This window comes from Cricetulus griseus, chromosome 5, assembly GCF_003668045.3.
Source record: "Cricetulus griseus strain 17A/GY chromosome 5, alternate assembly CriGri-PICRH-1.0, whole genome shotgun sequence".
Classification (NCBI taxonomy): Eukaryota; Metazoa; Chordata; class Mammalia; order Rodentia; family Cricetidae; genus Cricetulus; species Cricetulus griseus.
The window spans coordinates 181,369,017-181,380,655 of record NC_048598.1 but is presented as its reverse complement, the minus strand read 5'-3'; the positions used below and the strand labels follow the sequence as shown (position 1 = coordinate 181,380,655).

The following is an 11,639-nucleotide window of genomic DNA, read 5'->3' as shown; positions in this document are numbered from 1 at the left end:
GATGAGGACTTTGAGAGGAAAGAACATTCCAGAACTAAAGGCCTATCACCTTATAGTATTTCACTCTCCAAAGTTAATTTTCATAGATCCTAGATTTCCATATTAATGGGGGTTATTAAGGCTATAGGACAGTGCCTGTCAACCTTCGGATCTCAAAAAGACTCATTTACAGGGGTCACCCAAGGCCATCAGAAAACAGATATTTATATTACAATTTATAATAGCAAAGCTGTGCAGTAGCCACAGAAATAATTTTATGGCTTGGGATCACCAAGACATGAACTGTATTAAAGGGTCTCAACATCAGGAAAGGTTGAGAACCCCATGATACGGGGTTCCTGCTGAGCCAGAGTAGGGGGTAGTCAAAGGAGGGAACTGGCCCTCCTCAGGCAAGGCTCCTAGGTTGGGGACAGCCGAGTTCTGCAGCCCCTCAGCTGTGCTGTGTCTGGGTTAATGTAGCGTGCCTCTAGGTTCCTTGGGGGCAGTTACCAGATTTAGGAAATAACTCATATAACCAGTCAAATTTGCATTTCAGATACACTTTTTTTTTCCAGGACAGGAAGTTGAAACAGGGCCTTGCCATGTAGCTCAGGCTGGTCTAGAACTCAAAATACCCCTGCTTCGGCCTCCGTTTAGTATAACGATGTGTTTTTTTTTTTTTTCCCTGTAGAATCTTGGCCCTCCAGGGACTCTGGCAGCCCCATCAGCTTTGAACAGGACCCTGGTGGTTCTCTCCAATGGCCAGGAGCCCCCACCTCATACCCAGGCACTCTGTTCTGCAAGTCTAAGGAGCAAGCCCCCTACACACAGAATGCCTTTGGCTATTCTACCCAAACACCTGACCTCTGCCCTGTCCACTGTAACCCAGCCCACTGGGGACACCCTGCTTGGGACAAGACCCCACTTGACTTCTATCATCCTGGGTGATGCCCACTCAACATTCTTGGTCCCTGGGCTTCTAGCAAATGCAAGGTGGGCCTAGTCCCATAGGAACCCTGGCCCTGCAATTTGGTACTATGTGAGTCCTCCCCCGCCCCAGATCCCTAAATGAGAGCACCTAATTGGCAGGCTTGTGAAGCTGGCCCGAGCAATGTCTCAAGTAACTTCAAACCCCCTCAGTCAATGATAGCCCTCCACATGCACCCTTGGGAGAGAAGCCTTCCCAAGGCATCCATCAGTGCACCCTCAAGCCCTCCAAACCCAGAGCTCTATTCTTGCCATTGCCTTGCCCCACAAGAACCAGTGTCTCCTCTCATACCGTCCGTCCTGCCCCCGACTCCCCCCACCCCGAACACCCTGCCCAGGGTGCCAGCACTGGCCTTTCTCCAGTCACCCCGCTAACGCATCGTGTGACCTGCCTGCCTAACCCCGGAGGTCTCCGGCTGCTCTTTGGTTGTGTGTCTTCCATCCATCCCACCACACCTGGCCCTATCCTGTGCCCTCTGACAAAGATCTTAGTGTGTTTGGCTGCCAGCCCAGGGTCTGCACGGGAGGTATGTAATTCTGTGCTAGAGACCCCAGCTCCTCAGCCTGTCCCCACTACGCTAACTTGACCCCAGGAGAATGTTTCCTAGGAAGACTGGCGGTGTCCCGTTAAGCGCCCTGATCCATGTGCATCCAAAAGGAGCCTGAGGCTATTGTCCTGGCTAAGCCATCAGCAACCTCAGGTGCACTGGTCCAGGGCGAAGCGGACGCCTGGGAGGTGCCCCTTTGTCCACTGGGGCAGTCCGAACCCCATGGAGGGCACAGAGGCCCAGGAAACAAGTATCGCGAGAGGGTCCCACACCCGCGCCTGCCACAGAGCTGGGACTAGCTTCTAGCGGGGCCGACCGGGTGGGGCGGACAGAGAAGGGGTAGCGAGGTGACCTCAGCGGTTCCGCAGCTCCGGGAAGTCGCCTGGCCCGCCCCCTCCTGCCCCAGCCGGGAGTTTCGCTCTCCGGGGCGGGGCGAGCAGCAGGCGTTGCCCTGCCGGCCAAGTTGGTGAGCGCCCCGCCCGGCGCCGTCCGGGTCCCCGCGCCCTCCCGGCCGGGGCGCATCGCTCGCAGCTCCTCCATGCGGTACGAACCGCACGGCAGAGCTCGCAGTGCGAGCGGAGAGCAGCGCGTGCTGCGGAGGTGAGCGCAGGGGCGGGTTCCCGGCTCCGCCTGCCGCGCCGGCCGCTCCCCGCGGCCGCGCTGCCATAAATGGGGCCGACGGCGGCGGTGGCAGCTGGCGGCGGCGCGGGCGGGCGGGCGGGCGGGGCGGCAACTCCGGCGTCGGGGGGCGCGGCGCCGGCAGGCGGCCGGGCGAGCAGGCGGGCGGCGAGCAGGCGGGCGGGCGGGCGGGCGAGGCAGCCTGAAGTCCCGACTTCTGTCCGCGGCTCGGCCCCTCCGCTGCGCCCCGAGCCCCGCCCCGGCGGCAGAGCGGCTTCTGTTTACTTTCGATCGAGTTTTTCCTGCTCCGGGCAGGTGCCCGGGCAGCTCGGGGCTGGCGGTTGTTCGCGTCACTCTCGCTCTCTCTGCGCGCTGCCTGCACCCGGGAAGGGCGCGTCGGGGCTAGCGGCGGTCACGGCATCCCCGGCGTGTTGACAGCCGTCCCGTTTGTGCTCAGGTGATGACCGCGGTGGCATGGAGTTCCCGGAGCACGGTGTACGGCTGCTGGGCCGCCTGAGGCAGCAGCGCGAGCTGGGCTTCCTGTGCGACTGCACCGTCCTGGTGGGCGACGCGCGTTTCCCTGCGCACCGCGCCGTGCTGGCCGCGTGCAGTGTCTACTTCCATCTCTTCTACAGGGACCAGCCCGCGAGCAGCCGCGACACGGTGCGGCTCAACGGCGACATCGTCACGGTGCCAGCCTTCAGCCGCCTGCTGGACTTCATGTACGAGGGCCGCCTGGACCTGCACAGCCTGCCTGTCGAGGACGTCCTGGCTGCTGCCAGCTACCTGCACATGTATGACATCGTCAAGGTCTGCAAGGGCAGGCTTAGGAAGAAAGACCCGGATCTGGAGACCCGCGCTCTGGGGATAGAGCTTCCTAGTCAGCCACCACACTCCCTGCCTTCCTGGTCCCCTGACTTCTGCCACGCCGCACCAAAAGCCAAACCCCCATCTCTAGGGGTCAAGGCTGCCCATCCCCTGCCAACATTTGGACCTCCATCTTGGCAGGTCACAGGGGAGTCAAGTGGGGCTCTGGACCTGTCTCTGAAGCCTGGTCCAAGACTGGAGCAGGTCCACCCACCCTGTACCCTCCAGACAACCTTCTGCAGCTCCGTGCAGCAAGGGGCCCAGCCTCTGGTGAAGGCTGAGCAAGATTCACTCTCTGATCAAGGTAGCAGCAGCCCTCGGAGCGCCAACAGATCCCCACCACCAGTCTGTGCATCTGCAGCCCAAGGCCTGGCGGTGGACTTGGAGCCACTGAGCGTCCGCGGAACAGGCAGCCAGCAGCTTGGGCTGGATGCAGAGCCTGTGGTGGACAGTGAGGCGCTGGGCCCCGACAGGCACCTTTGCATTTGCCCTCTCTGCTGCAAGCTGTTCCCTAGCACCCATGCACTGCAGCTGCACCTCAGCGCCCACTTCCGGGAGCGAGACAGCGTCCGTGCCAGGCTCTCTCCTGAGGGCGCCGTGCCCACATGCCCACTCTGCAGCAAGACCTTCTCCTGCACGTACACACTGAAGAGGCATGAACGGACACACTCTGGGGAGAAGCCCTATACATGCGTGCAGTGTGGCAAGAGCTTCCAGTACTCACACAACTTAAGCCGGCATGCTGTGGTCCACACACGGGAGAAGCCCCATGCCTGCCGCTGGTGTGAGCGCCGATTCACACAGTCTGGGGACCTGTATCGCCATGTCCGCAAGTTCCACTACGGCCTCGTCAAGTCCTTGCTGGTGTGAAGTGTTTTTTGTTTTTGTTTTTGTTTTTCTGTATCCCCACGGTGGAGACAGGGCAGGGCCTCCTGGATGGGACTCTGGGACAGAAGAAGCAGCCCAGGCTGCTTCTAGCCTGCCCCGAGGCTAGGAGTTTCCACCTGCCAACCTGAATGCATGCTGCTGAATTTTGGATGGGTTGCCTCCCCCTACACTTCACTCTCCACCCCACATACCAGCACAGGTTGTTCCCTGCCCAGTTAGGGGCACTGTCTTCCTCAGTGTCCTATCCAGCAAGGCTCCAGGGGTGTTGCACCTGCCTATTCATGAGGCCTAGGCTCCTCAGTGTGAGGTAACAGTTTTCCTCTGTCCCCAGGGCATCCCTGACCACCCTACTGGGATACTCAACAGTGTCCCTGTATGCCTAGTGCCATCATGGAATGACTCGCTTGTCAAGAAAGTCATTAATGCAAGCGTCTAACAGGGTGCACTGAGTGAACAGGCCACCCCTGGTGAGTGGCAGCAGGAACCCCTGCTGAGGAGGCCTCAGGCACAAGTACCAGCAGGGGTCATAGAGACACAGCTGGCTTTGCAGGAGGCACAGCTCCATTGGGGACGCTGGAGCCTTGTGAGGGTGGCCAAAGCTGGGTGTCCCTGGAGAGACTGCTGCTGGGGTGAAGCAGAGGTGGAACTTTGGGCAAAGAAGGGACATTTGAAAATGGATTCTCTTTATATCAGAAGGGCCTCACAAGGCCACCATATGTCTGATACTGGGTGAGGACCCTCCAAGTATCCCCTACTGGGGTCACAGGGCTGGAAATGGCAGATCCTGCCATGAGCCAAGCTTGGCATGTTGAAGCTAACACTGTGGTCCAGCAGGCCTGACCGTGGGAGTCACTCTCCTGCTGTCTAAGGGTCTCCCTGGAGCTGTAGCCATTCCCAGGCACCAAACACAAGACCAAAGCTTGCCCAGTTGAAAAGGAGCAATGTTTGCTGTGCCACCTCCTGCTGTGGGGCACGGGTAGGAGCAGCTGTCACAGGGAGACAGGAGGCAGCCTCTCCCTTCATGTACAGCCTTTGAAGAAAGTCTGGCACCCTTGAAATGTGAAGGACTTCTTCCTCTGCGCCTCTGATGGATATGGGACACCTTACCTTGGCCACTTGCTCCCTAAGCAAGTTTTGCTGTCCCAAAACCTTGATGGTTTCAGGAAGGGGGTGTGGCAGGATGGGGGTGGCCTCAGCCATGCCTCAGCAAGTGGTAGAACTGCCTAAAACAACCTGCCCATTCCCCAACAGGCCATCTCTGATGACTACAAATAGCCCAGGGACAGAGGTGGGCCAAGTCTAAGTCATCGTGTCTTCTAACGCTTGATGTATTTATTTGTCTGCTTGGACTAGAGTGACGTGACAGTTGGTCTCTCCAAGGTGGACAGAACCGTTGTTCGCCTCCTAACCCTCTCTGTGCTCTCCCAATATGTCCATGGCTGGCCTGGGAAGCTGGTGCCTGTCTGGGATGCTCCAAGACAGGATGGAGACAGGAGGTCGGGGACAGGCTGCAGTTCAGAGAGCTGGAGAAGAGGCGATGACATTCTGGCTTCTGACCCCATTGGTGTTGTGTGTGTGTCTGTGTGTCTGTGTCTGTGTCTGTGTCTGTACCTGTATCTATAGGACTACAAATGAGCAGGCAGAAGACCACTGTGTTGGTTTTCCTTAGTGCCTGCTTTCCCAGGGCAGCAAATCTGCCCTGAGTCAACACTGGACTCATTAGTCTTTGGTGCGGTTACTGTGAAGCTAAGAAAGAATAAGTGACTGGTTGTAAGTTTATAACTGGCACTGTTCGGGTTGCCTGTATGCATATGCCTGACACACTGCCTGTGTGGAGAGCACAGGGCAGATGTGTGTATGAGTCCGGGTGCGTTCTGCTGTGTGGGGGTTCTTGGGGCCAATCAACCCAGCTACTGTCCCTGCTCATGGTCTCACTGCTGCTCTGCCCCTGGAGGGACCACCGGGAAATGACTACACGGGACAATTCTTCCCACGTAGGTTTGGCTGGGGTGTTTGCACAGCCCTGCTTGTGTGGGCAGCCTGCCCACTCCTAGAAATGAGTGCTGTCTTCCCATTTCACACATTCTGGCAGTCACACTGATAGTGTAATAAAGCCAACCACAGGTGAAGATGACTGTGGCTGTTCTTGGGGTTAGGAAAGGTGAGCATTGCTGGGCTGGGGGGTGGGAGTACTCATGCTCTGTGGGGTGAGTGGACGGTGACAGGCCTGGAGACTGGCACCCTCTTTTCCCAGCTCTCCCGCCACACACACAGCTGGAGGATGGGAGAGGAGTCCCAGGGAAGCAGGAAGGGGCAGGATCCTGGCTCTCTACCTCCTCCAAACCACCCAGCCCCAAACTGCCTCTGCTTTGCTCTCTGGTCTCCTTCCCACCACACTTCTTTCAGGTGGGGCTGGGCCAAGGGCTTTCTTGCTGCCCTCACTCTCTGGGCCGTCTGTAGTGGGTGGCGGGGCCTATGCCAGGTACCCTCCACCTCCCTGTGCTAGCCACTCAATAGGAGTGCAGATGTTCCCCTGTGCTCTCCAGGCTCTAGCTACCTCCTTACCAGGCCTTCGGGCAGGTTAATAGCATGGCCTCAGCAAAGTGACATCAACTTCATTCGGCTTGGGCCAAGTTCAGGAAAGGGTGGGGCTTGCTTGTCATGGGCCCTGAGGTCGGCCTAAGCTGGTACCGGAAGGGCCTGATAGCTCCTGGGCCAACTCCTGGGCCTTTCCCGGTTTTGGCTCCAGATGTAAATCCCAGGAGGAGGTGCCTGGCCCTCCTCTGCCTCACACTCACCCGGCCTCCCACTAAGCCTGGATGGGAGCCATTGTCCTGCGGGAGGCCTGTCATGTTCCCAGTTGAGCCCATGACTCAGCCCAAGCTTCCTCCAGTCCAGGGGGAGGCAGCAGCTGTTGCCATGTCATGGGAAAGAGAGGAGGGGGTCTTGTCCCCTTGGAGCGGAGGCTTCCTGGGGCCCCGCTGGTCTGCAGGACTTCATTATGTTTCTTGCTCTCTATTCCTGGGCAGCCTGGGCCTCTCGGTACCCTCCCTGGAAGTATCCATCATTACCTGTTGGCCAGATGGTAAACCAAGGCTGATAGAAAGGCTTGGCAGTAAGCTCAAATCTCAGTCAATGGACGACAGGGCTTGCGTGGCTCCCCCAGTAGTGTCAAGTGCCTCAGCCGTTATGCAGAGTGAGCAGCCAGAGGCCTGGGGCCCCAGGGGACTGGTACTCAGCAGGGAACCAAGAACAAAGGGAGGGGAATGAAGGGGGTCCCAGAGTCTCCCCAGGAACCTTCGAGGGGTCACTAAAAGGCAAGGTAACCAGAACAATGCTGCAGGGGGTGACAGGTGTGAGGAGTGACTGTGGAAGGTCGAGGCCTTGGGAAACAGGTGGGACGGGGCCAGCTGCTGCATCTCTGGCTTCCTAGCTCTTTCTTGGCCTCGGAGGCATCCACTTGGTCCCACCCCTTTCCGACATTCATAAATAGCACAGGGTGTCTCTATAGACACCCGCAAGGAAGATAGGACACACACACACACACACACACACACACTGCATCGGGTACTGCTCTACATTTGACCTTCACGGAGGGTAGGGAGTGAGCATCAGACTCCTCTGTGCCTCTGTCCCGGTCTTCTGTGTCCATTCCCACTCAGTCCCGTCTTCTCTCCAGACTAGCCCAGCTTGTGCAGTCATCATCCTCACCCCCACCTCTGCATCCACGCCTCCGCTTCTACGCCCGCCCACCGCTTCCACCTACATCCCCTCCAGTGCTACCCAGATCCCTTCCGCCCTTGTCTCCACCACTACCCCCTCTACCGTCATCGCTCCCACTCACCATTACCTCCTCATCACCATCACTACTCTCTCTAATCACTAACGCTACCACCCTAATGCCAGGATCACTCCACCGCTGGTATCCGCATTATCCACAGCACCACCATCTCCATAACCACCCAGCTACTTCTGCCTCAACACCCATCCATTTCTCCTCCCACTACCTTGACTTCTGTCTCCTTCACACCCATCACCTCTGGCTCCGCCTCCACCTGTCTCCTCGGCCCCACCCCCTTCACCTCTGGCTCCGCCTCCACCTGTCTCCTCAGCCCCATCCCCTTCACCTCTGGCTCCGCCTCCACCTGTCTCCTCAGCCCCACCCCCTTCACCTCTGGCTCCGCCTCCACCTGTCTCCTCAGCCCCACCCTCTTCACCTCTGGCTCCGCCTCCACCTGTCTCCTCAGCCCCACCCCCTTCACCTCTGGCTCCGCCTCCACCTGTCTCCTCAGCCCCACCCCCTTCACCTCTGGCTCCGCCTCCACCTGTCACGGTACTTCTATCACCGTTTCCCTCGCTATCATCTTCGCCACCATCCAACACCATCACTACCTCCTTACATCATCACCATCACCGTCACCACCATCACTACCACCACCTCTCCCCGTGACTCCCGTGACTGCCGTCGTCATGTCCACCACCTCTGGTACCACCGCCAGCATCACCTTCATGACTGACCCCCTGACTTTAGGCCAGCAGTTTTGTTTGCTTGTTTGGGGGTGGGGATTGTTGTTGCTGTTGGGGTTTGTTTTTTGGTTTTTCGAGACAGAGTTTCTCTGTGTAGTCTTGACTATCCTCCTGGAACTTGCTTTGTAGACCAGGCTGGCCTCAAACTCACAGAAATTCACATGCCTCCGCCTCCCGAGTGCTGGGATTAAAGGCGTGCGCCACCACTGCCCAGTTTAGGGCAACAGTCTTAATAATCTGCAAGCGAGAAGCAGTTGTCTCCATCCTGTGTGGGGCTTCAGTGCCCGTGTTTCTCTGTTCTCCACAGTTAGTGTACACCCCCATGGAGCAGGCCTGTGCTTCTCCCCACCGACACTGCTTAGCTCCTAGTACATGCTGTGAAAAGGCCTGTTAGTCACTGTCACGTTCTACCCCGTCAGGTTCTGTCCTGTCCCCTCTTCTGCTTTAGTGTTCTCACTTGAAGGACAGAATGAAGGTGGCCACCTGTGCATGGTGGGCTTGGGACGGCCGTGAGCAATCAGGGGCCACTGCAGGTCAGAACACCTCAGGCTGAGGACACTGGCACCAGGATCTGCCGCACACCTGGCCAGCCACAGCATTGGCTGTCCCAGGACCTCTGATGACAGTAGCGCACCCGTCACTGCTGTTGAGTATGGCTTGGCTCAGTCCACCACCTGTGAAAGCCATCTTGTCCCTCCCCTCTTTCCCTCCCCCCTAGGGACAGCTGTGGCATAAATGGTAGGGTGATCTGTGGCTACAGTTGGGGTTCAAGGGCTGCGGAGCTGCCTGATGTAGAGGGCTAGGTAGTTGTAGGCTCTAGCAGTGTGGGCGAGCCTCCCGGGCAGAGGAAGGTGGTCCAGAGGCTCTGCAGCCACTGAGTACGCCAGGCCAAATGTGATGGTAGTCAGGCGTGACTGACTGTTCACCCAGCTGCAGGTGTGTGCAGTGAGTGGCCCCCAGATCTCACCTCCCTGAAATGGGATCCTACAGAAAGGAAAAGCTTATGGAGGTTCTGGGGCTGTCGTTCTGATTCTGTGTTGGCTGTATTCACTGCCCGGGTTGCCATGGCAGTCCAACGGGCAGGGCTCTGAACAACATTGTGTCTTGTAGTCCCAGAGGCCAGAATCCTAGAGCATGGACAATAGACTAGCCCTGACACCTCTCTCCTGGTGTAGACTGAGTCGCCCTTATGCACATGCCCTTTCTTAGAAGAAGGACACACTCACACTGAACTTGGACCGGCCCTAGTCATCTCTTTAACAGGCCTACCTCCAAACACAGGTGCCTAAGGTCCGCCCCCAGCATGACACAACTCTGTCTGTGCACTTGGTGTTTCAGACGCGTGTAGGAGGCTGGGAATGTGGCCTGGGGTCAGTGGTCCAGGCCCTTTCGGGCTCCCCTGGACCAGCCCCCAGTAAAACTCTCTGCCTGGGCATCATACCTACTGTGCCTTGCTTGCCCGTGTCCTGCATCTCAGGGCAGGTGAGTGAGCAAGGGGTGTGGCCCGGAAGAGGCCTGGCTCGCTCCTATCTGGACAGACTCCGTTTCCTCCACCAGCCACGGCAGGAAGGTGGAACATCTCCAGCCTGCACGGCTTCTCACCTCTGCCCTTTGTGTTCTCGGGGTGCACGCCCCCTGGACTAACCTCCTGTCCTCATCTGAGGAAGGGCCCGGCTCTGAGCTATCCATTCCTTCTCCCAGCCCCACATGTGCAGCTCAAGTCGTCCATCACCTAGGTCTCGGTCTCCTTTACTCCCAACACCCGTGGCCTGGTGCCAGTTCGCTGATCTTACCACCTTTTGCCACCTTTCTCCGCCCTCATTTTCCTCCTCAAGTGCCCCAGCTTGCCTCCAGGCTTCGTATCTCCGCTCCCCCCCCCCACCGCCACCGACATATAACTTCAAAGTTCTAAGTGGTCCCAACATCTTCTCCAAAGTCCATCGCAGGCAGAAGGGGACAAACATGTCCAGGGCACATGACAGGCACTCGGCCTCATTCATACTAAACATAGCAGAAGAAACGTTAAGATCATCCTTGTGAGGAACTGGCAACGCCGGAGCGGCGTGTTGAAATAACCCCCTGGATAAAACGATCACTTCTAGACAAAAACACACACGACAAAACATGACTTGAAAATGCTGGTAAGAAAAGTGAGGGTGACAGGCGGGGCTGAGAGAAGCCAGCACTGGGCGAAGGGCGCGTGGCCACAGGGCTGTGTGTCAGTAGCCACCAGCCTAACACATGCCCACACCACCTGGTGTGGCTCCTTCGGGAATGTTCTTGGCAGTGACTTCTGCTTCCCCTCCACAGCTGGCACTCTCAATTCTAGAGAGGCCACAAGCTGCACCCACATGATTAAGGTGTTCACTGCTAAATAACCTCGCCTGAGTCTCAAATTATCGGATGACCTCCTGATAACATCAGGTGTGACAGACACCTCTTCAACTTTGATCCTGTGATCACCCAGCACCAAGCACACAAACTGCCGTGACGGAGACGCATGCCTCAGAGGAGGAAGTCCTTTCTGGATATACAGTAACTCTGTCACTGTCCCACTGCACACAGTTCGTGTTTCCCAGTTCCCTGAAATGGGGCCTTAAGGTCAACAGCCCACTTCATCTTCTCAGGAAACAGACTTGGACCCAGCAAGTTGCAAGAATAGCTAATAAGGCTGTGTGTGTGTGTGTGTGTGTGTGTGTGTGTGTGTGTGTGTGTGTGCGCGCGCTCCATTTCTCTAACCACCAGGAAATGCAAATTAGCAGAACGAGATGCCACCACACACCTTCCAAGATGAAAGACAATGATGGCAAATAGCAGTGGGATGGGACGGCAAAGCCTTTGGATGCCCACCACTGCCGTCTGGCAGGACTCTAGAAAGGATAGGCAACCCAGGCTGGCTTTGAATTCACAAGTCTCCCGCCTCAGCTTCCTTAGTTCTGGGATTATAGGCATGGGCTACCATTCCCAGCTTGGACTGGAAATCTGTAATGAAGTTAAATCCACCACCTGGGTGGGTGGGGGGGGGTGGGGAGGGCTGGAGAGATGGCTCAGAAATTAAGAGCACTGGCTGTTATTCCTGAGGTCCTGAGTTCAATTCCCAGCAACCACACTATGGCTCACAACCATCTGTAATGAAATCTGATGCCCTCTCCTGGCCTACACTACAGGCATAAATAATTTTTTTAAAATCCACCACCTGTCATCTGACCCAACAATTCTACTAGT

At 57.3% G+C, this 11,639-nt stretch overlaps 1 protein-coding gene across 1 annotated transcript; it reads left to right on the top strand.

The window, feature by feature from the left end:
• The first annotated feature begins 1,988 nt into the window (after window positions 1-1,988).
• On the top strand, window positions 1,989-6,016 carry Zbtb42 (zinc finger and BTB domain containing 42). Its single transcript, XM_027416645.2, has 2 exons — window positions 1,989-2,114; window positions 2,590-6,016. The coding sequence occupies exon 2, from the start codon at window positions 2,607-2,609 to the stop codon at window positions 3,867-3,869; it is 1,263 nt and encodes a 420-aa protein (XP_027272446.1). The 5' UTR covers window positions 1,989-2,114; window positions 2,590-2,606; the 3' UTR covers window positions 3,870-6,016.
• Window positions 6,017-11,639: the final 5,623 nt, after the last annotated feature.